The sequence below is a fragment of the Somniosus microcephalus genome, chromosome 3 (assembly GCF_052327205.1).
Source record: "Somniosus microcephalus isolate GS21.2 chromosome 3, FLI_Smic_1.0, whole genome shotgun sequence".
NCBI lineage: Eukaryota > Metazoa > Chordata > Chondrichthyes > Squaliformes > Somniosidae > Somniosus > Somniosus microcephalus.
In genome coordinates, this window is record NC_140989.1 from 144,290,840 (window position 1) to 144,317,624 (window position 26,785).

Here is a 26,785-nt window from a genome sequence, read left to right on the forward strand (position 1 = left end):
AGTGGTTGGTTTCTTATTGGTCGCAGTAGCCCAATATTACCTGGTTGGTGGTAATATTGGCGGTTGTTGGTTCCTGTAGGCCTTTGGTTGCCGCGATCTCTGTTTCTTCTTTCTTCCTTCAAGTCTCTGATGATGATCTCTCTCTTGAGCTGGTTGGCTGAACTTGAACTTCTGTCTTCTGAGCTGACCTTCTGACGAGCTGACTGACTGTTGAACTGAAAAGGCAGGCCTCAATCATACTAATTTGGGGCCTGGCTTATCTGACCGCCAAATCTCGGGTTTCTTTGTTAAATTTGGCGGGCTCGTTATTTTTAATGTATTTTAAAACTTTAACGAGCTTCGGGGATGGCCCATCCAAACTTAACGAGTTTAGGGGATGGCTCATCGGCCTTTAACTGGTTTCGGGATTGCCTTGAAAACAGTTTAAAAATGCAAAACGTTTGTCAATCTCTTTAATTGGTTTTAGACTGTGGTTTGTTTGTTGTATCCTGTAGGGCTAATGTTCCTTCCTTTGTGTTGCTGGGGGCATGTCCTGTTTATTCAGGTACCTGGCTCTGCGAATTCTCGGCGGGAAACAGGTTTCATTGTCCTTATGTAAAACTGGGGTGGCCCAGGACATTCCTAGACAGTCCAATATCCAAACTCGGAGGGGGAGGTGCACCCAACCTCCCACCCCCCTCCCCTGTGTCCCAGCCTTTGCAAGCCTGAACATGTCCTTTTAAACCAGCCAAATCTTCCTGGGATTTCTATTTTAAATCCCTTTGGCCCAATAATTCCTTAAAACAGCCCAAACATTTTCTTCCTTAATTTAACTCTTTGAAATTCTTCTGTTTGGCCCAACTACACTTTTATCCTTTTTACAGATTTCTTCTGTGATGTTCCAAAATCATTTTAAAATAATGCTTTCTTTCTTTTCCGGGGTTGTGCAGAAATTTTCGAACCTTACAAGGCTGAGTCATTGAATATATTCAAGGCAGAGATAGACAGAATTTTGAAAAACCAGGGGAATCAAGGGTTATGGGGAGCGGGCAGGAAAGTGGAGTTGAGGCCATGATCTTATTGAATGGCGGAGCAGGCTTGAGGGGCCAAATGGCCTTCTCCTGCTCATATTTCTTATGTTCTGATGGGCAATTAGGGATGGGCAATAAATGCTGGCCTTGCCAGTGACGCCCACATCCCAGGGACGAATTAAAAAAACTAAATGGAAGTCTTTTATTTAATTTTACAAGTTTCTTTTGTTTTATGGTTTAGTTCCTTATTAGTTGTACCCTCTAAAACCCATTGGTTTATTTAGAAAAGGCATAAAACGTGGATGTGGATACTTTTATGCAGTATTAATGTTTGAGGGCGGGGTCACCTGAAGCACTCTGACCTCGCCCACTGGGGCTTGTGTGGCAGCAAAGGTAGAGGCAGTGCCACAGGAAGCGGGAACAGAGTTTGAAATAAGACGCCTGGCTTTTCACGGGCCTTTAAAAAAACCCACCAAATTGTTGTTGCATTTATCAACGAAAGATGGCGGTTTGCACGAAATTGACGTGCTGGATTTTGAGCCTGTGCCTGCTGCTGGCCCAGCCGGCCCGCTGCGAGCCGGAGCTGGAGCCGCAGTCGGAGCCAGAGCCAACGCCGGAGTCAGTGTCGGAACCAGAGCCGGTGTTGGAGCCAGACTACGCGGCCGCCGTGACAGCCGAACCCGCGGTGGAGCCGCTGGGCGACGCCAACTGGACCCTGATCCTGAGCGGCGAGTGGATGTTGCAGTTGTGAGTAGCAGAATGGAACGCGGCCCGGAGCGCGCGGGTAGAACACTCCCCGGGGGCGGGGGGTGGAGAGCCCGGGGGTAGAACACTCCCCGGGGGCGGGGGGTGGAGAGCCCGGGGGTAGAACACTCCTCGGGGGCGGGGGGTGGAGAGCCCGGGGGTAGAACACTCCCCGGGGGCGGGGGGTGGAGAGCCCGGGGGTAGAACACTCCCCGGGGGCGGGGGGTGGAGAGCCCGGGGGTAGAACACTCCCCGGGGGCGGGGGGTGGAGAGCCCGGGGGTAGAACACTCCCCGGGGGCGGTGGGTGGAGAGCCCGGGGGTAGAACACTCCCCGGGGACGGGGGGGTGGAGAGCCCGGGGGTAGAACACTCCCCGGGGGCGGGGGGTGGAGAGCCCGGGGGTAGAACACTCCCCGGGGGCGGGGGGTGGAGAGCCCGGGGGTAGAACACTCCCCGGGGGCGGGGGGTGGAGAGCCCGGGGGTAGAACACTCCCCGGGGGCGGGGGGTGGAGAGCCCGGGGGTAGAACACTCCCCGGGGGGCGGGGGGTGGAGAGCCCGGGGGTAGAACACTCCCCGGGGGCGGGGGGTGGAGAGCCCGGGGGTAGAACACTCCCCGGGGGCGGGGGGTGGAGAGCCCGGGGGTAGAACACTCCCCGGGGGCGGGGGGTGGAGAGCCCGGGGGTAGAACACTCCCCGGGGGCGGGGGGTGGAGAGCCCGGGGGTAGAACACTCCCCGGGGGCGGGGGGTGGAGAGCCCGGGGGTAGAACACTCCCCGGGGGCGGGGGGTGGAGAGCCCGGGGGTAGAACACTCCCCGGGGGCGGGGGGTGGAGAGCCCGGGGGTAGAACACTCCCCGGGGGCGGGGGGGTGGAGAGCCCGGGGGTAGAACACTCCCCGGGGGCGGGGGGTGGAGAGCCCGGGGGTAGAACACTCCCCGGGGGCGGGGGGTGGAGAGCCCGGGGGTAGAACACTCCCCGGGGGCGGGGGGTGGAGAGCCCGGGGGTAGAACACTCCCCGGGGGCGGGGGGTGGAGAGCCCGGGGGTAGAACACTCCCCGGGGGCGGGGGGTGGAGAGCCCGGGGGTAGAACACTCCCCGGGGGCGGGGGGTGGAGAGCCCGGGGGTAGAACACTCCCCGGGGGCGGGGGGTGGAGAGCCCGGGGGTAGAACACTCCCCGGGGGCGGGGGGGTGGAGAGCCCGGGGGTAGAACACTCCCCGGGGGCGGGGGGTGGAGAGCCCGGGGGTAGAACACTCCCCGGGGGCGGGGGGTGGAGAGCCCGGGGGTAGAACACTCCCCGGGGGCGGGGGGGTGGAGAGCCCGGGGGGTAGAACACTCCCCGGGGGCGGGGGGTGGAGAGCCCGGGGGTAGAACACTCCCCGGGGGGCGGGGGGTGGAGAGCCCGGGGGTAGAACACTCCCCCGGGGGCGCGGGGGGTGGAGAGCCCGGGGGTAGAACAGTCCCCCGGGGGCGGGGGGTGGAGAGCCCGGGGGTAGAACAGTCCCCCGGGGGGCGGGGGGGTGGAGAGCCCGGGGGTAGAACAGTCGGTGGAGAGCCCGGGGGTAGAACAGTCCCCGGGGGCGGGGGGTGGAGAGCCCGGGGGTAGAACAGTCCCCGGGGGCGGGGGGTGGAGAGCCCGGGGGGTAGAACACTGCCCGGGGGCGGGGGGGTGGAGAGCCCGGGGTAGAACAGTCCCGGGGGCGGGGGTGGAGAGCCCGGGGGTAGAACACTGCCCGGGGGCGGGGGGTGGAGAGCCCGGGGGTAGAACAGTCCCCGGGGGCGGGGGGTGGAGAGCCCGGGGGTAGAACACTGCCCGGGGGCGGGGGGTGGAGAGCCCGGGGGTAGAACACTGCCCGGGGGGGGGGACAACACTTCCCGGGGGGGCGTGCGGGTACAACACTTCCCGGGGGGGCACGCGGGTACAACACTTCCCGGGGGGGCACGCGGGCAGAACACTCCCCGGGGCCCGGGGGGAGCGCGCGGGCAGAACACTCCCCGGGGTCCGGGGGGAGCGCGCGGGTAGAACACTCCCCGGGGCCCGGGGGAGAGCGCGGGTAGAACACTGCCCGGGGGAGAGCGCGGGTAGAACACTGCCCGGGGGAGCGCGCGGGTAGAACACTGCCCGGGGGGAGAGCGCGGGTAGAACACTCCCCGGGGCGCATGGGTAGAACACTCCCCGGGGCGCATGGGTAAAACACTCCCCGGGGCGCATGGGGTAAAACACTCCCCGGGGGGCGGGGGGGGGGGGGTGGCGAGCGGGTACAACACTTCCCGGGGGAGCGCGCGGGCAGAACACTGCCCGGGGGGAGCGCGCGGGTAGAACACGGCCCGGGGGAGCGCGCGGGTAGAACACTCCCCGGGGCCCGGGGGCGAGCGCGGGTAGAACACTGCCCAGGGGGAGCGCGCGGGTAGAACACGCCCGGGGGAGCGCGTGGGTAGTTAACTCCCCGGGGATAGAACAATCCCCTGGTGGTGGGGGGGGGTGGAGAGCCCAGGGGTAGAACAATCCCCTGGTGGTGGGGTGGCGGGTGGGGGTGGAGAGCCTGGGGGTAGAACAATCCCCTGGTGGGGGATGGTGGGAGGGGGGTGGAAAGCCTGGGGGTAGAACACTCCCCTGGTTGTGGGGAGGGGGGGGGCTGTGTGTGTGTGTGGAGAGCCCGGGGGTAGAGAGACCGCGTGGCAACGCACTGAGCGCTTTCTGGCGAGAGTGCGGATGCGGGCCCGCATTCTGCACGTCTCCGGAAACTTGGCAGGGTTGCATGGTGAATTATTATTTGCATGGTGAATAGGTTGGTTGGGGGAAAGCAATTGCTCAGCTTTAAGTCGTTGCCGATTATTATTGCAAATCATCTTATTGCACCCCAACTTTTTTATCTCCACCATTCTTACGGTGATGTGGTTCCTCTGCCGTTTTAAATGTGTACTTAAGATATTTGATTACCGTCTTTTGCTAATGCAGAATCAGACTTTCGGAGGACCCCCAGCTGAAGCCTCTCTCTCTCTCTCTCTCTCTCTCTCTCTCAATGGTAGAGTTCCGAGTCTGTCAGAGAGCATGTAAAATGCAGCAAAGCCTTAAGATTTCATATCTATGGCAAGCCAATCACATGCTCCCCAGATAAGAAGTTTGCATTAAAAGACAACAACCTGATTATAAAATTAGGTTGGGTGGGGTAAAATCTTAAAACATTACTTCTAGTGCTTTATTTACACTTTGCAAACATTTTGGATGGGCTGTTTAAAACGTGAGCAGCCATTGGGATTTTAGCGAAGTGCTTTGCAACTCCCAACCTAACACATATCTGTAATAGGCCGATGCTGAGCCATATACTAACAGGATTTATCTCCTTCATGCCAGGTCCTTTCTAGACTGGGGTCGTGCTCGGCAGTCTTTTTAATATAGTCCTGAGGAAATGATCTGGAAATAAATTGCCCAGTGGGAAATTATGTCAAGTTTTGCAAAAATGGATTGCATAAGCCTTTTTTATTTAGCTTAAAATCTTCACAGGATATTCTGTATGCTGATCTGATTGGTTAGAAGTACAACACTTAAACAGGATGTCCAGCCAACCAGTCCATGTTGGTAGTTTATCTTTCAGGTGAGCAGTCATCCTAATTCCAAGTAGCCTGTGCAGGAGGCACAGCTAACCTCGTCTATTTTGAAGTTGTTTACTTGGATTATGTATTATATGTCCAACCGGAAAAAATACTCTAATGAACTTTTCTGTTTCTACCATTTCCTAGGTGCAAATTTGGTTACCGTTACACACTTGTTGGGCTGATTCTGAGCAATATGCTATGTGCCTGCCATGCTCCCAAATACTTTTATCCTCTCCTTCAACCACCTACTTAACCTATTCTTACATGTTGACAGGAGTTTCTGGTTCAATCAATATTTCTGACAATGCAATCCAGTCTCACAACCATGTAAAAAAAAATGTTTCACCTGTTCTCTGTTCTCAAACTCTTGCATTTAATCTTGTATTTATGTCCTCCCATTGTAGACCCCTCAACCACTGGAAACAGTCTGCTTCTAACGGCTGTGTCCCAGCCTTTCTTAATTTTAAACCCCTTAATCTCCTCCATTCTAACAAAAACAGCCCCAATGTGATTTAAAACTACATGTGGGGGAGCTATAGAAGGACAGTGAATCACATATTTAAGAATTTATTATTTCAACTCTTGGCATTTCTTAAATAGATTAAGTTTCGTATTGCCTCATGTTTGATAACTAGGCCCCAATACAAATTGAGATTATTTCAGTCAAGGATTCTAAGTGCTTGGATAATTATCATGATTGAGGTGTAAAGGTAACAAAATTTGTAACTAGGAAATGGTATAAATAGAGAAGTTCATTTGAACATTTTTCCATTTGGACATATAACAATACGCATCCAGGTAAATGGCTTCAAAATAAACAAGGAGGCTACATAACCATTTGCTGTTTAAAAGCCATACTTTTGCTGTGATGGCAGACTCCTCAAGTGCCTTCACCCACCAGTGAAGTGGTTCTGCGACCACTGTGCTTGCATAGTACATGTCCCAGCAATTACATCGGAAGTACTGCATTTCTCACTGGTGCTGTTGAATGTTGGGACGTCGTGGTTAGAGTGGGTCAGTTGAGAGGTATGCTTGGATGAATGTTCCAGTACTGTACACGCTGTACTGTTAAAAACCACGATTGAACTGATACACTTGGACCAGAAAGCATACACGTCAGTGATGCCTGAAAGCAAGCTATAAATGAGCCAAGACTAAGAACTTGAAGGAAACAAGAATTTTGGTTGCAGGAATGAACGGGACAATTTTAAAGGGAAAGGGACTGAAAAGAAAATAGTTGTCAGATGACATCATAGGCACACTGCACAGTTAAGCCCATACTTGGCTCCAACCCTGATGCCAAAGTTGAAAGTTGTCAGGAGTGTAAAAATAAATCCACCTGAACAGATCCATTGGAGATTTACAAAGTATAAAGTGCATAGGGTTGGAGCAGACTGGGATACTTCATAGTGCACTTACCTTTTGCGTCTGCGGCCTGGATTTGCACCCAGCCCAGTATATTAGAATGAAGCTTGCCGCTGTGCCACTTATAAGGATGATTTCACACACAATCACAGAAACCCCACAGTGCAGATAGAGGCCATTTCGGCCATCGAGCCTGCACCGACACATATCCCACCCAATCCCCGTAACCCCTACACCAACACATATCCCACCCTATCCCCGTAACCCCACGTATTTAATCCCCCTAACACTAAGGGTCAATTTATCATAGCCAATCAACCTAATTTGTGGAATGATTTTGAAGCGTTTGTAGTGGATCTCCAGTCGCAGCATAAAATTGTTCACAATTTGTTCTAAGTTGGCAGTAAATTGACATTCTTGGAAGAAGCCAAGAAAACAGGGTAATAAAATTGCTCTGTAGCAAAAGGGACATTCTCCTGCATTGGAGATGGAGGCTGAGGCACACTGGGCCCCATTTTCGTCCTCATTTTTGGGCAGGAACAGGGTGGTAGTGCAGGAAAATGGCAGTCCACTACTTACTGCCCCGTTCTTGCTGCTGATTCAGCTGTCGTTGCCGTGTACCTAGGACCCCGGTGTAATCCTAGGTACCAATGTACTTGGCGTAGAGCAGCCGAGCCAATGGGACTGCTCACAGCACGTCAACATATTTTAAAATGTTCTTTTGTGAGCTGAGGCCAGGAGGACCATTAATACTCCTCTTGGCCCCACACAGAAGCTTCTCACTCGCTGCCACACCCTTCATGCCCTCCCCGATCCTGGCTTTAAGCCTCCATTCTTGGCTCAACTCCACAGAGGAGCTGCCGGATTGCCCACCCCCATCGGCAAGCTGCTGCTCGCTGGGATTATTCAAATGTGGTGTGACCATGGAAGTGGTTCACCGTGCCTGGCTACTGCCTGATGAAATTGGACACATGAAAGTTCACCCCATTGTTTGACCGGAGTAGAGGGGGCTTCACTGTCTACTGGCCCACTCTATCTGACCGGGAATGGTTTTTAGTGCCGATCCTGAGTGGAGAAAGGGAAATGTGATAAGTTTCCCAGAATCGATATTCCTTCATTGAGCACTTTTCATTAAAATTAACTCTCAGCACCGTGGACTAGTTTCTTCATCAGGGCAGTGCTACCCATCATGCGTGGATGTGACTTCTGTGCCAAAGATTGAACTGGTTGCAATGTTAGCTTTAATATTCTGGGCATTTAATTTTTGGAAAAGTGCTTTTAAAGAGTTTTGGCTTAAAAAAACACTTTGATTAAAAAAAACCTAGAACCAGTCCCCACTGTTAAGAGTGCAAGGGAGGGTCCCAAATAAGGAAGAAAAGACATAAGATAAACGTTTCAACATTTTTTTGAAACAAAAGTTAGAAAAATTAGATTAGGTTAAAATAGTTGGAAAGAAAAATAAACTTAAAGTTGGAAAAAAAGATAGAAACAGCAACAACAACAACAAACACATTTCACAGGAGCCTAATTAGACCGAAATTGACATTAAGACAAAGAAGGAGACATTAGGACAGGTGAGAGGTAGGTTTTAAGGAGCGTCTTGAAGGAGAAGAGAGAAGTGGAGAGGTTTAGAGAGAGAATTCCTAGATGGCTGAAGGCATGACTGCCAATGGTGGGACGAAGTAAGTGGGGGAAGCACAAGGGGGTCATAGTTATAGGAACACCGAGATCTCGGAGGGTTGTGGGGCTGGAGGAGGTTAAAGAAATAGGGATAGGTGAGACCATGGAGGGATTGGAACACGAGGATAGGAATTTTAAAATTGAGGCATTTTTCGACTGGGAGCCAATGTAGGTCAGCCAGCATTGGAATGATGGGCAATGTTCCCTCTGAATGTGAAGGGTCCCGCACAGGCAGCTGACCGGCTTTTCCATTGTAATTACCGCACATGTGCAGAAATTTATATAATTTCCTCCAATTAAGCATTAAGAAGACTTCTGCTTCTGTCACAAACTCTGTTCCCTAGCCACCGATTTCATCGCCCTCCCTGGTCACTGCTTCAGGCTGAACCAGACTGCTCACAACCTCGGCGTGCTATTTGATCCTGAGCGAAGCTGAGCTTCCGACCCCTTATCTTCTCCAGTAAACGAAATAGAAATAGTCAAGTCTGGAGATTGGATGAGAGTTTCAGCAGCAGATTGGCTGAGTCAGGGGCGGAGGGAGGCGATGTTACGGAAGTGAAAGTAGGAGGTCTTTGTGATGGAGAAGATAAGGTGTCGGAAGCTCAGCTTGGCTCCGGATCAAATAAGCACACCGAGGTTGTGAACAGTCTAGTTCAGCCTGAGGCAGTGACCAGGGAGGGCGATGGAATCGGTGGCTAGGGACCAGAGTTTGTGACGGATGCAAAGTCTGCCTAATGCTTAATTGGAGGAAATTTTGTCTCATCAAGGACTGGACGTTGGACAAGCAATTGACAACACTGAGGCCGTGGAGTGGTTGAGAGAGGTTGTGGTGAGGTAGAGCTGGGTGTGGCTGCCCAAAACAAATATGGAGTTGCCATGTTGACTAGCAGGTTGAACAAAACTCCATAGAAACTTCCTGAAAGTTTTTTGAGTCATTCTAGACTTACTGTCCAACTGGTATATCTGATTAAGAAATGGCATTTTTAGACTGAAGTAAAGTGGCTGCTAACTTATCCATTGGATTTTATCGTGACTATCAATTAAAAGATATTTTTATAAATATCAAGGAGAAAAAAGCAAAACCTAGAAAATCCTAGTGCCAGCAGTTCAGTACACTGAAGGTGAAGAAAGCCTATAATCATCCCGAAAATAGAAGGGGAACTCGAGCTTGATTTTAGGTAAACTTGACTTTAAAGGGATGAGACAGCAAAGCGGAAAGAAATTCCGAAGGAAAGAGTGGTAGAAAAATGAGGGAGTTTTAAAGAAATAATTTTCCAAGTACTGAAAAACTTTATGTTGGAATGGGTTGAAAGAGTGGTGGAGAATAAAGCTACGGCTGGACAAGAAAGGCATTAAAGAAGAAAGTGTTGAGGTATTTACAAGCTCCGGTAATGGATAAAGTCAAATGAAAACCAAGAATGCTGGAAACACTCAGCGGGTTGGGCAGCAGCTGTGGAGAGAGAAACGTCGATGGCCTGTCATCAGAACTCGAATCCTCCAGCATCTGCAATATTTTGCTTTTGTTTTAATGGATAAGGTAAAGCTGGTCTATGAAGCCAGGCTTGAAAAATATCAAACAAAACCGACACAGGCGGCAAAGAGAATACAACAAGGAAAATAGAACTGGTGACCCCAAGGACAAGGAGTAAAACATTCTTCGGGTAGGTTGGACGCAAACTAAGGTAAAGGATAGATTTGAACCACTAAACTGTAGAGAAGCGGTTATATTTAAGAATAGGGAAGTTGCTGAAATGCTTAACCACTATTTTTCAACTGTGTTTTCTGATGAAATGAGAGAAGAAATGGCAGAGGTGGAAGATAATACTGGGCAATGTCGTAATCATAAAACAGCAACTATTCAGTACATTACAGACCCTGAAGATGGATAAGGCACTTAATCCAGACTTTGTTCGTTCTCCCAGGGTGTTAAAAATGTTGGGAAAGGTTAGTGAAGCATTTGCCAATATTTTCCAGCTCTCATTTAACATGGGGCACATCCGAGGGGAAACAAAATAGCAAATGCAACCCCTATCTAAAAAAAAAAAAGGGGGGCTCGAGATGAGCAGTCTAATTATAGATCTATAAATCTCACATGGATTGTGGAAAATCTGGTTAGAATAGTGCTGAGGAGCATAGATTGATGAGGCACACAAGCAAAATACTCTGGATGCTGGAAATCTGAAATAAAGAGAAAATGCTGAATAGCAATCAAGGGTGTCAGGCAGCATTGGGGGAGGGGGAGAGAGTTAACGTTTCAGGTCAGTGACCTTTGTCAGAACTAGATTAATGGGAGATGAGCAACATGGCTTTAGAAGTGGGAGGTCACCTTTATCAAATTGATGAGATACTTTTGATGAAGTTACTGGCCTTCTGGATAAAGATGAGATAATGGATGTTGGGATATCTCTCGCACTGTTTCACATAAAAGACTACTACCCATAAGTTTCAAATCCACAAGAGATATGGAAGTGCACTAGATTTGATTGAAGAAATGCTAGTTTAAAAAAAAAAGAAATAATAACTGAGTTGAGAGTTGGTTGTTAGTGGTATGTCCGGGATTAGTGTTGGGACCATTATTTATCATTTATGTGATTGATTGATTGTTGGAGCCAGTTTAAACCTGTCTAAACTTTACAACACTATAATGGTAGAAACTTACACCACAGAAGGAGGCCTTTCGGCCAATCGTGCCTGTACCGGCTCTTTGAAAGAGCAGTCGTGCTCAGTCCCAATCCCGGCTTTTGTCCGTAACCCTGTAATTTCCTCATCCTCAAGTACCTGCCCAACTTTCTTTTAAAATTACTTGTGGAATCGGCTTCCACCACATTTTCAGGTGGCGCGTTTCTGATTCTGACAACTCTTGAGTGAAAAAAATTCTCTCGTCTCCCCTCTAGATCTTTTTCCAATCATTTTAAATCTATGACCTCCGGTTATTGACCCACTCACCAGTGGGAATAGTTTTTCTCAATTCACTCCTCTCATCTTGAAAACCTCTATTAGGCCACTTCTTAACCTTCTCTGTTCATCTAACTTTTCCAACCTCCCCTCATAACAGAAGTCCCTCATCCCTGGTAAACCTCCTCTGTACCCTCTCTAAGGCATTTACATCTTTCCTGAAGTGTGGTGCCCAGAATTGTCCACAACACTCCAGTTGAGGGCTAACCAGTGATTTATAAAGTTCTAGCATGATCTCTTTGCTTTTACATTCTGTGCCTCTATATATAAAGCCAAGTAACCCATATGTATTATTAACCTCCTTTTCAACTTGCCCTGCCACCTTTAAGGATTTGTGTATGTGGACATCTACACTTTTCAAAATCGTGGCATTTATAGTCTACTGTCTTTCCACATTAGTCCTCCCATAGTGCATCACTTTACAACTCTGCATTGAACTCCATCTGCCATGCTTCTGCCATTTCACCATCCTGTCTATCATCCTGAAGTCTATAATGATACTCATCACTATCTGCTATATTGCCAAGTTTTGTATCATCTGTAAACTTTATAATGCTGCCCCCTACACCAGTGTCTAGGTCGTTTATAAAAATTGAAGAGTAATGGACCCAAAACTGACCCTTGGGGAACACCAGTGCAAACCACCCCCCAGTCTGAAAAACATCCATCCACCACCACCCTTTGCTTCCTGCCACTGAGCCAATTTTGAGTATCCATACTGCCACTTTCCACTTAATTCCATGGGCTTCCATCTTCTTAATAATCCTCCTGTGTGGCACTTTGTTGTATATATGGACCTTTGGAGGCATTCAGTATCTACTGCACGACTTTGATCAACATAGAAATATAGAAGATAGGAGCAGGAGTAGGCCATTCGGCCCCTCGAGCCTGCTCCGCCATTCAATGAGATCATGGCTGATCATCCAAACTCAGTACCCTGTCCCTGCCTTCTCCCCATATCCCTTGATCCCTTTAGCCTTAAGAAATATATCTCACTCCTTCTTGAATATATTTCATGAATTGGCCTCAACTGCCTTCTGTGGTAGAGAATTCCACAGGTTCACCACTCCCTGGGTGAAGAAATTCCTCCTCATCTCTGTCCTAAATGGCTTACCCCTTATCCTTAGACTGTGACCCCTGGTTCTGGACTCCCCCCGCTATCAGGAACATCCTTCCTGCATCTAGTCTGTCTAGTCCTGTTAGAATTTTATAAGTTTCAATGAGATCCCCTCTCATTCTTCTAAACTCCAGCGAGTGTAAGCCCAGTCGACCCAATCTCTCATACTTCATTCCTGCCATCCCAGGTATCAGCCTGGTGAATCTTCGCTGCACTCCCTCCATGGCAAGAACATCCTTCCTCAGATAAGGCGATCAAAACTGCACACAATACTCGATGTGGTCTCACCTAAGGCCCTGTACAACTGCAGCAAGACATCCTTGTTCCTGTACTCTAATCCTCTCGTTATGAAGGCCAACATACCATTTGCTGCCTTAACCGCCTGCTGCACCTGCATGTTTACCTTCAGCGACTGGTACACTTCCCCTTCTCCCAATCTATTGCCGTTCAGGTAATAATCTGCCTTCCTGTTTTTGCCACCAAAGTGGATAACCTCGCATTTATCCACATATGGCAGATGCAGTATAATCACCCAACCTGTCCAAATCATACTGGAGTTTCTCGGCATCCTCCTCACAGCACACATGCCCACCCAGCTTTGTGTCGTCTGTAAACTTGGAGATATTACATCTAGTTCCCTCGTCTAGATCATTAACATATATTGTGAATAGCTGGGGTCCAAGTACCGATCCCTGCGGTACCCCACTAGTCACTGCCTGCCACTCGGAAAAAGACCCGTTTATTCCAACTCCTTGCTTCCTGTCTGCCAACCAGTTCTCTATCCAAGTCAGTACCTTGCCCCCAATCCCATGTGCCTTAACTTTACATGCTAATCTCTTATGCGGGACCTTATCGAAAGCCCTCTGAAAGTCCAAATACACCACATCCACTGGTTCTCCCTTATCTATTCTACCAGTTACATCCTCAAAAAATTCCAGAAGATTAGTCAAGCACGATTTACCTTTTGTAAACCTTCTCTGTTACCTCATCAAATGGGAGTGCAGTCAAGCCCACTTAAATGGATAACTGATAAAAGAATAAAACGTTTAAATGAATTGCAAAAGCCTGGATTTATTCATTTAAGTATTATACAGCCTATGTGTTAAACCCATTTTGCCAATCAACTCTTTTTACAAGTGTTTTTGTCTAGGTGTGAAAATCACCTAGTAACCAATTCAGTGATGTTCCAGAGTCTTTTTCACCTCATCAGCTGCTATTGCTCAAACTTTGTGATGCTTATAACTTTTCCATGTTTTAATGCTGCACAAAATGTGGCCGAAACTCCGCTGCACCTCTGTAACCTCCTCCAGCCCCGCAATCGTCCGAGATCTCTGCGCTCTTCCAATTCTGGCCTCTTGCGCGTCCCTGATTTTAATTGCTCCACCATTGGCGGCTGTGCTTTTAGCTGCCTAGGCCCTAAGTTCTGGAATTCTCTTCCTAAATCTCTCCCTCTTTCTCCTTTTTCTCTTTCTCTTTCTCTCTTTTCTCCTTTTAATACGCTCCTTAAAACCTACCTCTTTGTCTGCCCTATTATCTCCTTATGTGGCTCGGTGTCAAATTTTGTATGATAACGCTCCTGTGAAGCGCCTTGGGATGTTTTACTACGTTAAAGGCGCTATATAAATACAAGTTGTTTAAGTTGTTGTGGTGTAAGAGCCTGCGGACTCCAATTGCATAGTTTGCACAAGAATGGCCACCCAGATCATGCTTTGTGGGGCAGCCAGCTCTAATAGAGCCTAACCCCCCAGAATGAATAATTGCCTTTAAGAAGGGATTGGGCGGAGGAATTAAAAAAGCAAATTTGGCTTCAGCAACCGTAACTAGCTCCAGGGAGCCAGATGTTTTTTCTGAGGGATGGGCACCTATGCGGAGTAACAATTACACACGCTAGACCAGAGGATCTTGTCTCTATGAAGCCTAAATTTCCCCCCAAAAAGCAAAATATGTGTAATATGTGTGGTGTTCCTTCCCCATTTTACAAATTAAAATTAACCTTGCATAACTTGAGTAATTACAGGGCAATAATTTCTTTGATGGGTTTGATTAATAAACGCCACAAAACCAAAGCTATTATTGGCACTTATCTGATGATGCTACTGCCTTGAAAGCTTTTCTTCTCTATCTGTTCCTTGTAATAAATAGCCTGGTGTTGGTGAAGGCAGTTTGGTTCTAATTGGAGTCTTTCAGTTGTGGATGTCATCATCGCCATTAGCCAGGATACTCTGTTCAGTTGTTGCATGATGAAAAAGTCGTCGAAGGGTTGACGCCTGCAACGCTATCGCCCCCAAGATTACTAAGCCCAAATCAACAGGTAAATGTTCTTAAAGTATAAATCCATATATAATTGAAGGGAATCAGAAAAAGTGGCTCCACTAGATTCAGTTATCTTCCTTTCCCTCCTCCTACCCTCACCATTGTTAACTAATATTACAATTCCACGGGTTTGGTACCTTTCCAAACCTTGCTCAAATGGCCATTCTTCATGTTTTGAGCCTGGACAGTAAGTAGTGGCAGGCTATTTGATCATGGGAGGTAGCATCGTTGATCATGTCCTCGCCCAATGTTCATAAGCCCACTTGCCAGCAAAAGTAATTCGATGTCGGAAAGGAGCAGGTTTTAGGAACATATAGGCCATTCAGCCCCTCGCGCCTGTTCCACCATTCAGTGAGATCATAGCTGGTCTGTATCTTTATTCCATCCACCCGCCTTGGCTCCATATCCCTTGTCTAGCAAAAATCTTATCGATCTCAGATTTGCTTTTTGTGGGAGAGAGTTCCACACTTCTACCACGCTTTGCGTGAAGAAGCATTTCCCAACTTCTCTTCTGAATGACCTGGCTCTGAATTTAAGGTTATGTCCCCTTGTCCTAGACTCTCCACCGGTGGGAAAAGTTTCTCTCTGTCTACTCTATCTTCTGGTTGATTTTATTTTCTTCTCCTCAGCCCACTATCGCTGAGGCAAATTGTAACGCCCTTACTACTAGGAATAATAGTGATTGAGAGATAAAGACTATGATCCATCTAGTTTGCCTTCTACCATCTCGGTAGTCACATGATGCATCAATAATGGATTATTGACGACTGCCAATAGATGACTTGGTGTTGCATTGAGTTGTGTTTTACCCACTAAACCATTGGTGGAGCAATTTGCACAGTACATTCCCTATTGGGGGAAGCTTAATATAAATGTGTTATAACTGCCTTTACCCACTGACTTTTGTTTGTCTGATTTGCATGTTCTGCGTGCATTTCACGTGTTACTGGGTGCAGGGGCTCCTCGTTTAATTTCAGTAATCTGACTTTTGTTGTGACATAGAAACATAGAAGATAGGAGCAGGAGTAGGCCATTCGGCCCTTCGAGCCTGCTCCGCCATTCAATGAGATCATGGCTGATCATCCAAATTCAGTACCCTGTCCCTGCCTTCTCCCCATATCCCTTGATCCCTTTAGCCTTAAGAAATATATCCAACTCCTTCTTGAATATATTTAATGAACTGGCCTCCACCGCCCTCTGTGGCAGAGAATTCCACAGGTTCACCACTCTCTGGGTGAAGAAATTCCTCCTCATTTCAGTCCTAAATGGCTTACCCCTTATCCTTAGACGATGACCCCTGGTTCTGGACTCCCCAGCCATCAGAAACATCCTGCATCTAGTCCAGGCCTGACAGAATTTTATAGGTTTCGATGAGATCCCCTCTCAATCTTCTAAACTCCAGTGAGTATAAGCCCAATCGACACAATCTCTCCTCATACGTCATTCCTGCCATCCCAGGTATCAGCCTGGTGAATCTTCGCTGCACTCCTTCCATGGCAAGAACGTCCTTCCTCAGGTAAGGCGACCAAAACTGCACACAATACTCAAGGTGCGGTCTCACCAAGGCCCTGTACAACTGCAGCAAGACATCCTTGTTCCTGTACTCAAACCCTCTTGCTACGAAGGCCAACATACCATTTGTCTTCTTAACCGCCTGCTGCACCTGCATGCTTACCTTCAGCGACTGGTGCACCAGAACACCCAGATCTCTTTGCACTTCCCCTTCACCCAATCTATTGCCATTCAAATAATCTGCCTTCCTGTTTTTGCCACCAAAGTGGATAACCTCGCATTTATCCACATTATAGTGCATTTGCCATGTTTCTGCCCAGTCACCCAACCTGTCCAAATCGTACTGGAGTTTCACGACATCCTCCTCACAGCATACCCTCCCACCCAGCTTTGTGTCGTCTGCAAATTTGGAGTATTACATCCAATTCCCTCGTCCAGATCATTAATATATATTGTGAAAAGCTGGGGTCCTAGGACCGATCCTTGCGGTACCCCACTAGTCACTGCCTGCCACTCGGTAAACGACCCGTTTATTCCAACTCTTTGCTTTTTGTCCGCCAACCAGTTCTCTATCCAAGTCAATACCTTGCCCCCCAATCCCATGTGCCTTAATTTTGCACGCTAATCTCTTATGCGGGACCTTATCGAAAGCCTTCTGAAAGTCCAAATACACCACATCCACTGGTTCTCCCTTATCTATTTTACCAGATACATCCTCAAAAAATTCCAGTAGATTAGTCAAGCATGATTTACCTTTTGTAAATCCATGTTGACTTTGTCCGATCCAGTCACTGCTTTCCAAGTGCTCTGCTATTACATCTTTTATAATGGACTCTAGCATATTCCCCACTACCGATGTCAGGCTTACCGGTCTATAATTTCCTGCTTTTTCTCTACCACCTTTTTTGAATAGTGGGGTAACATTAGCTACCCTCCAATCCATGGGTACTGTTCCAGAGTCTATCGAGTTCTGGAAGATGACCAGCAATGCATCTACTATTTCTAGGGCCACTTCCTTAAGTACCCTGGGATGTAGATTATCTGGCCCTGGGGATTTATCAGCCTTCAGTCCCATCAATTTTCTTAACACCATTTCCCTACAAATACTGATTTCTTTCAGTTCCACCCTTTCATCAGACCCTATGTTCCCCGGCATCTCTGGGAGGTTATTTGTGTCCTCCTTTGTGAAGACGGAACCAAAATATGTATTTAGTTGGTCTGCCATTTCTTTGTTCCACATTATAAATTCCCCTGATTCTGACTGCAAGGGACCTACGCTTGACTTCACCAATCTTTTTCTCTTCTCATATCTATAAAAGCTTTTACAGTCAGTTTTTATGTTCCCTGAAAGCTTACTCTCATATTCTATTTTCCCTTTCTTAATTAATCCCTTTGTCCTCCTTTGTTGAATCCTAAACTGCTCCTAATCCTCAGGATTATTGCTTTTTCTGGCCAATTTATATGTCCTCTCCTTGGATCTTATGCTATCCCTAATTTCCCTTGTTAGCCAAGGTTGAGTCACCTTTTTTGTTTTATTTTTATGCCAAACTGGGATGAACAAATTCTGTAGCTCATCCATTCGGTCTTTGAATGTTTGCCATTGCCTATCCACCATCAACCCTTTGAGTGCCATTCCCCAATCAATCCTACCCAACTCGCTCCTCAGACCATCGTAGTTTCCTTTATTTAAATTGAGGACCCTAGTCTCTGAGTCAACTACTTCATTCTCCATCTTAATGAAGAATTCGATCATATTATGATCGCTCCGACCCAAGGGGCCTCGCACAACAAGATTGCTAATTAATCCTTTCTCGTTACATAATACCCAGTCTAAGATGGCCTGATCTCTGGTTGGTTCCTCGACATGTTGGTCCAGGAAACCATCCCGTAAACACTCCAGGAATTCCTCCTCCACAGTATTGTTACTAATTTGGTTAGCCCAATCTATATGTAGATTAAAGTCACCCATGATGACTGCTGTGCCCTTATTGCACGCTTCTTTAATTTCCCTTTTAATGCCATCCCCAACCTCCGCCTTACTGTTTGGAGGTCTATATACCACTCCCACTAACGTTTTTTCCCCCTTAGTATTTCTCAATTCTACCCATACAGATTCTACCTCATCAGCGCTAATATCCTTCATTACAATTGTGTCAATCCCTTCTTTAACCAGTAATGCTACCCCACCTCCCTTTCCTTTTTGCCTATCTTTCCTGAATATCGAATACCCCTGGATGTTGAATTCCCAGTCTTGGCCATCCTTGAGCCACGTTTCCGTAATCCCAACCAAATCGTATTCATTTACCTCTATTTGCGCAGCCAATTCATCCACCTTATTACAAATGCTCCTCGCATTAAGACACAAATGCCTAGAAATTCAGTATAGCCACGTTTGGGGCGCTACAGCATGGCGTTCGCTAACTTTTGTGCCCGGCGCAACTCAGCGCCACCTTCGCCGATATTCAGTTGCATCGCCCCAAGAGGTTGCTGCTGCGCTAAAGCAGGCGATGCACGACTATCATTAGGCGCTAAGCCGGCGATCCGGGGCACAAACACCGAAGGCGGGCGCAGCGCAGGTGCGGTGAGGTGCTCATTGAGGGCAGACAGTCAGGCGCCGGTCTGCACTTAAAGGGGGAGGGTGGAATTGCTTGGCTGCCACGCCCTGCACACTGCAGCCCTAAGGCAAGGCCTGAACACTGCTTCTGGAACAGCTCCACGCCCAGGAGAATGGAGAAGGCCAGGGAGAGAGCGCAGCGCTTCGGCGAGGGTGACCTGAGGCTGCTGGTTGGCGCAGTGGACCGCAGGCGCCATATCCTCTTCCCTGAGGGTGGCAGGAGGCCGCTGCCCGCCGAATATCAAAGCATGGAGGGATGTGGAAAACAGGGTCACGTCCAACAGCGTGGTTGGCAGGACACCAACCCAGTGCCGGAAAAAATTCAACGACCTCACTCGGGTTGTCAGGGTGAGTACCCTTTCCAGTATCCTCCTCATCCCTGCATATGCACCTCACTTTATGGCCAAACAGGCCTGAAAGCCCTAATGACCAGCCCTCATCCAGCAGCTATGGGACTGTCATGAAAAGCACTTGCGCAATCAGGACTTTAGACACTGTCAGGGCTATTCGACCATGGGAGGCAGTGCGGGCAAGATCAGGGCTTGACACTACTTAGAGGCGGTCCTTTCTCTTGCAGGCCAAGCTGGCGCATAACAGAAGACAGCAGCGACAGACCGGGGGAGGCCGTCCTGACCTGAAACAGCTGAGCGACCTCGAGCAGCGAGTGGAGCGGATCATGGCAGGCCGGCTGAGTGGCCCCGTCGCCACTGGAGATGCTGACCCTGTTCTGGGCACCAATGGTAAGGTCATCACCTTTTTGACCCCTCTCTTTCCACTTGCGCCTCACACCAGCATCCTTTGCCACTATCGAACCAATGCAGTGCACAGCAGCACTCATGCCTCCCTCGCTGCCGCCCTGTCCTCACTCTAAAGCAACTCTTGTGCCTCCCTGCTTTCAGATGGTGACTCGCCAGGTGAGGAGGCGGCCCCTCAAGCTGGCACTGTGTCCGAGTCAGACATATAGAGGAGGAGGAAGAGGAAGCCAGCCCATCAGGGACACCCTCAGCCGAGGCAGCCCATGGCCATGATGGTGACACGTCTTCCCTGGAGGGGAGCAGGGGGGAAGGGTCGGAGGATAGTGAAGCTCCGGGGACCAGCGGGCTGCAGCAACGCGGGAGGGGTGGGGAAGCTCGGCGGCCTTCTCCCCGGAGGGCGAGTGCGGCCTCCAGTCCTGCTACGGTGAGCGCAGAGGAGGTGCGGCTCCTAGCGGAAATGGGCGCCCAGGCTGAGCACAGGCACACTCAGCTCATGGCTGCAGTGGCAAGGATGCCTGACTCCATAGAGTCACTGGCAAGGAGTGTGCAGGAATTCGGGGTAGCACAGGCCAGGAGTCTGCAGGACATTGCGGCAGCACAGGCTAGGAGTCAGCAGGACTTCACTGCTTCACAGGCGGCTTCTAGCCAAGGGCTCAGTCGTGCCGTGCATTCACTGGCTGCTGTCATGCAGACACCGACCAGGGCCACACGGGCACTAACTGCTGCCACACTCGCTGGATCGGCCAGGCATCGCCGGGGCACTCACTGTGCCGCAGCAGCCCAGCAGTCTGTGCCTCAGCAGATTGCTGCGCATGCTGCAGTGCTGGCCCGTGCGTGTGCCAATGTCTCAGCCGACCAGGGAGTGCCTGTGATCTGTCAGGTTGGCAGCATTCCTGCAGCCAACACTGTCACTCCTTCATTGCAGCTGCCACCAGCTGTTGGACAGACTGCTGCCGCCCAAGCAGAGTTGGAGCAGTCAGCAGCCGGCCCCTCCAGGCCCAGAGCTGGTCCAGGCCGACCCCCAAGGGCATCTGCCGTCTCATCATCTGACCCTCAGCAGCCTTCCCCCAGCCTTGCTGCAGCCACTGGGGTCCCATTGAGGAGGAGCTGCAGGGCGGGTAGGGGCCAGTCACGGAAGCGAAACGGATCACCCTCGCAGGGGAAAAAGTAGAAGGTGTGGCCAAATGTTTTGTTTTACTTATAAAAGCCGAGACTGGTGTATTTGTTTCATATATAAAAGCCGAGACTGGTGTATTTGTTTCATATATAAAGGCCGAGACTGGTGTATTTGTGTTTTTGGGAGGGGTTTCTCTCCATTAGTTTGTCATGTGGGAAGGGCACAGAGGTATCACAGTAAAAATTTTTCTTAAATCGCACTGTCCATGCTTTCTTTTGGAAGTCCTGGTTGCCCTGCTCGGCTGAGGGCTTGTGGAGCGGCTACATTCATCTTCTGCCATTGGCACAAGCCATTCCCTGAGAGGGGGCCTAGAACCGACTTGCAATAAGCCGCCGACGGGCGGCCCTTGCACTTTCTGCCTCCCTCCTGTGCTGGTCCTCCTCCTCCTCCGGTGGTCCTCCAATGTCTGCTGGCAGTGGCTGAGTCCTGCGGATAGCCAGGTTGTGCAGCATGCAGCACACGACAACGAAATGGGAGACTCGCTCAGGCGAGTACTGTAGGGCTCCCCCGGAACGATCCAGACAGCGGAACCGTTGCTTCAGCACGCCGATTGTTTGCTCAATGATGTTCCTGGTTGCTTGATGGCTGTCATTTGTATCCCTCTTCAGCAGGGGTGCTGGGCGCATGGAGCGGGGTCATCAGCCAGGTGCACAAAGGATAGCCTTTGTCCCCGAGAAGCCATCCTCGTGGGTGAGGCTGGGCCTCGAACATGTCTGCCACAGAAGTCTGGCGCAGGATGAAGGCATCGTGGCTGCTGCCTGGAAAGCTGGCATTGACAGCTAGGATGAGCTGCCTGTGGTCACACACCAACTGCACGTTGAGCGAATGGTAGCCCTTCCGGTTGCGGTAATCCTCGGCATTCTCTAGAGGTGCCTGCAAAGCCACATGCGTGCAGTCAATGGTGCCCTGCACCATGGGGAAGCCCGCTAATGCTGCAAAGCCCATTGCACGCTCTTGCTGCTTGTCAACGGTCATGGGGAAGGAGATGAACTGATGTCTCCTTCTGAAAAGGGCATTGGTCACCTGGCGGATGCAGCAATGCACTGCAAACTGGGAGATGTTGGAAATGTCCCCAGTAGCGGATTGGAAGGAGCCGGTGGCATAGAAGTTGCGAGCCACCGTCACCTTCACTGCCACCGACAGACATCCTGCTCCTCAGATGTGGCTGTAGATCTCCGAAGCAGGTGGCAGATCTCAGTGACCACCGCCCTTCTGAATCGCAGCCTCCGAACACACTGCTCCTCAGACATGTTCAGATATGAGAACTGCTGGCGGTATACATTGGGTGGGTAAGGCCTCCTTTGCTGACGCCTGTTGCCCCTTCTCCGTCTGGCCATGACTGGCACTCTCTGACGGCGTCTGAGCCCTTTGAATGCAATGGAGAAGCCCAACGTTTCCATCCATTGCAGCCCCCATTATATGTTTCCAATCAATGCTATGACACTGAAGTTAAAGACAAGTGCAAAGCTGTGGCCTGAAGCCACAAGTACCTGTGCGAGTGTTGAGCCAAACCAGAAAGCTCTCTACCTTTTGTCTCTCTCCAAAGATCCGTCTCTCACAAAGAAGGAGTGGTGCAAAATGGCTGCCATTTATACTGCAGGAGGAGTCCCCTTTAATTAGCGCCCCCTGCGCCCCGCAGCGACTGGGACCCGTTCCCCTCTACCAGTCGCTAGGGGCGCCAGGCGCACAATAGGCCGACGCCACTGAATTTCCGGTTCGGGGCGCACAAAGGGCGTTGCACCATGAAATGACGTCGGGATCTGCGCGTGCAGCTGAGCGCGCGCGCAAAGGTTTTGCGCCGCCGCTAAATCTTAACTGAAGTTCGCGAGAGGCGCAGATCGCGCTGCGACCGGGCGCTAGCCGCTTAGCACCCCACTTCTCCTCCTCCTAAGGTGCTAGCGGCTGGCGCAAACAACTGAATTTCTAGGCCAAAGCCTTCAGGCTTGTTTTTTTAACGCTCTTAGACCTATTAGAATTATTATTTACTGTGGCCACGTTTGATTTAAACCGTTGATTTCTCTGACTGCCACTTTTGTTTTTCTCCTTCCAATCTTTTTCTTTTATCCTTGTTTCCCTTTCCTCTGTCTCCTTGCTCAGGTTCCCAACCCCCTGCCATTTTAGTTTAAACCCTCCCCCACAGCACTAGAAACACTCCCCCTAGGACATCAGTCCCGGCCCTGCCCAGGTGCAAACCGTCCAGTTTGAACTGGTCCCACCTCCCCCAGAACCGGTTCCAATGTCCCAGGAACTTGAATCCCTCCCCCTGGCACCATTCCTCTAGCCTCGTATTCATCTGAAGTATCCTTCTATTTCTACTCTGACTAGCACGTGGCACTGGTAGCAATCCTGAGATTACTACCTTTTGAGGTCCTGTTTTTTAATTTATCTCCTAACTCCCTATATTCCGCTTTTAGGACCTCCTCCTGCTTTTTACCTATATCGTTGGTGCCTATATGCACCACGACAACTGGCTGTTCACCCTCCCCTTCCAAGATGTTCTGCAGCCGCTCTGAGACATCCTTGACCCTTGCACCAGGGAGGCAACACACCATCCTGGAGTCTCGTTTGCGGCCGCAGAAACGCCTATCTATTCCCCTTACAATTGAATCCCCTATTACTATAGCTCTACCCCTCTTTTTCCTCCCATTCTGTGCAGCAGAGCCACCCCTGGTGCCAGGAAGTTGGCTGCTGCTGCCTTCCTCTGATAAGCCATCCCCCCCCCCCCCCCAACAGTACCCAAAGTGGTGTATCTGTTGGAGAGGGGGATGGCCACAGGGGACTCCTGCACTACTGCCTGCGCCTAGTACTCTGCCTGTTGGTCACCCGTTTCCTTTCTTCCTGTCCAACCTCTACCTGCGGTGTGTCCAACTCCGTAAACGTGCTATTCACGATGTCCTGAGCATCGTGAACACTCCAGTATGCATCCAATCGCAGCACCAACGCTGCAATGCGGTCTGTCAGTAGCTGCAGCTGGATGCACTTCCTGCACATGTAGTTGTCAGGGACACAGGAAGTGCCCCTGAGTTCCCACATAGCGCAGGAGGAGCATATCACGGGGCCCGGCTGTCCTGCCATGACTTACCCTTTAATTAATTGAATTTAAATTCAATTAATCAATCCCACTATTACACTACAGTTAACTGGTTTACCAACAGTCCCCGCTACACCAGAGAGACCGTAGAAACTATAAACCACAGAGTTAAAGTTTAAAAAAGAGAAATACTCACCAACCAATCACTTACCTGCTTCCTGGTGACGTCACACTTTGATTACTTTTTACCTCTCCCCTGCTGTTGAATTGGTCGGGCCGCTCCTCACTCACTGCTGCCGATTTTAAACTGCCACCAATGCTCAGTGTTCCCACGCAGGTCCGCTCTGGTTTGCAACAGGACTTGTAAATAGACCTGAGTGAATGAGCGATGCTGAGACAAGGGGACGTAACCTTAAAATCAGAGCCAGGCCACTCTGGAGCGAAGTTAGGAAATACTGCTTCACGCAAAGAGTGGTAGAAGTGTGGAACTTTCTCCCATAAAAAGCAGTAGATAATTAGCTCAATTAATCATTTAAAATCTGAGATCGATAATCTTTTGCTAGCGAAGGGATATGGAGTTAAGATACAGATCAGCCATGATCCCATTGAATGGCAGAACAGGCTTGAGGGGCTGAATGGCTTACTCCTGCTCCTATAAAGGAAAGTAAGTAGTTTGCAGACTAGAAAAGGCCTGATCTGTGTTGATTTAGCTAACCTTAACAGGGGTGCTGGTACTGTGCTGCAGTTGGTCTGAAATCCCTCCCGAATCCAGGGGCAAAGTTGACCAAAATTGCTGCTGCTGATTGCTATCCAGTAACCTCTGCAGGAAGTGCCTGTGTATGGGCTTCAGATGAAGGCAGAGCCACACTCATCTATGATTCACCCTGTAGTTAAATAGCTGGCCAGCACTCGCTGTCGAGGCTCACAAATGGAATGGTGGCCATTTTGGGCGAGGTGACTGGTGCCTTTGGATCTGCACTAACTACTTTTTGGGGGAGGGAGACAATTAGGAAGCAAAATGATACTTTAGTATCTTGGGGAAAGAAAAACTTAAAGCAAGTGTGTATCTGAAATGCAAGGTCAGACCAGTTAATATTGCTGACAGATGCAAAAGTTGCAAATTTGGGTAAAATCGCTTTATGAAGAATGGATGAGTGCCAGAATTTCGTACTCTTATCTATGGACAAAAAGAAACAGAACATGGCAGCACCGTCGGTGCGAGAGGAGAGTGTGACTGACCTGCTGTGCGTTTCCAGCACGCTCTGTATCGCATGACCTGCAAACTTGAGGCTTTAAAAAAATAAAAATAAAAAATATATATATAATGTGGCTCAGGGTTGTTGAGTGGATTAAATCCTTTACCGGTTTCAAATTTGCAAGATGTCAATGATTTACGCAACCGAATTAGGGAAGTTGTTGTTGCAACGTGGCATCTTCCTCAACAATCCTATCCAGTAGATAGATTGGGCCCTGTTTTGTGATGCCAGCAAAATCTGGGCCTGTATCACTGATGAAGAAGGCTGGCACTATAATTGGCTGATCTCTTAAAGGGCTATTGCCTTCAATTAAATGGGAGGTATACTTTCCTTGCTGCCTTGAGAAATCACATTGCTGGTAAGGACTGTGGAGGCATTTAGTGAAAACTCCCCTGGTTTGAGAATGACTTTTTGATTGGCACCCCATCCACCACCTTAAATATTCACTCCCTCCACCATCGGCGCACCGTGGCTGCAGTGTGTACCATCTACAAGATGCACTGGAGCAACTTGCCAAGGCTTCTTCAGCAGCACCTCCCAAACCTGCAACCTCTACCACCTCGAATGACAAGGGCAGCAGGTTCATGGGAACACCATCACCTGCAAGTTCCCCTCCAAGTCACACACCATCCTGACTTGGAAATATATCGCCGTTCCTTCATTGTCGCTGGGTCAAAATCCTGGAACCTAACAGCACTGTGGGAGTACCTTTACCACACGGACTGCAGCAGTTCAAGAAGGCGGCTCACCACCACCTTCTCGAGGGCAATTAGGGATGGTCAATAAATGCCCACATCCCGTGAATGAATTAAAAAAAAAAAAAAAAAATGGACACCCCCCTGTCCTTGGGTGCAAATCAGAGTGTTCCAGGAGGTGAGCCAAAGTAAGTATGCCCACCTAGTGCAGACAATTTAACTTTGTGTGGCATGGCACAAATCAAAACTGAACTTCAGCGCCTGCGGGAGTGTTGCGTTCAAAGCATGGAGACAATCCTTTTTTCCCCTTTTGTACACTATTATTGCAGAAGATTGAGGTGCAGAAATTAGTCTGCACCGTTGACACTTGCTGAAAGGTGAACTCTGAACTAGCACTGCCACCAGCCATTACATGGATGCCACACTGGAAGGGGAGGGACGTGGGCTGGCTGAGTGATCTAATGCCTGGATGTTTTGTGTGTGTTTGCAAGGAAACGTTGAAATGGAGCAGGAGAGCTGTAAAGAAGCAATAAAGGGATACAAAGAAAGTGTTAAGAGATGAGAAAAAAACTTACAAGGGATATCGAAGTTAACAGTAAAAGTTCTAATAAATGCATTGAGGAAGAGAGTGGTAAAGGAGAATGTGGGCCCATTAAAGACACGCTGGTGAAACTAATCAACAATAAGGAAATGGCAGACTTGTTAACTGATTATCTTGTCTCCGTTTTCACCATAGAGGATTAAATACCAGCGGTACAAGAGAAACTGAAAATAATTCAAGGGGATGAACCTATTGGATTTAATACAAGTTTTTCTTAAAAATGGTTAATGGAGAAAATAATGCACAGTAAATTGTGCAGATGGGCGCAGGAAGTTACAAAAGGACATAGACAGATTAAATGAGTGGGCAAAACTGTGGCAAATGGAACTCGGTGTGTAGAAGTGTGAGGTCACCCATTCTGGAT

The 26,785-nt window shown here is 49.3% G+C and overlaps 1 protein-coding gene across 1 annotated transcript in view; it reads left to right on the forward strand.

Moving 5' to 3' along the window:
- Nucleotides 1-1,212: 1,212 nt before the first annotated feature.
- tmx4 (thioredoxin-related transmembrane protein 4) overlaps nucleotides 1,213-26,785 on the forward strand; it is a 66,943-nt gene continuing 41,370 nt past the window's right edge. Inside the window, exon 1 of the mRNA XM_085981711.1 lies at nucleotides 1,213-1,757. Within this exon, the coding sequence (XP_085837837.1) occupies nucleotides 1,513-1,757 (245 nt within the window). The 5' untranslated portion in view covers nucleotides 1,213-1,512. The remainder of the gene's footprint in view (nucleotides 1,758-26,785) is intronic.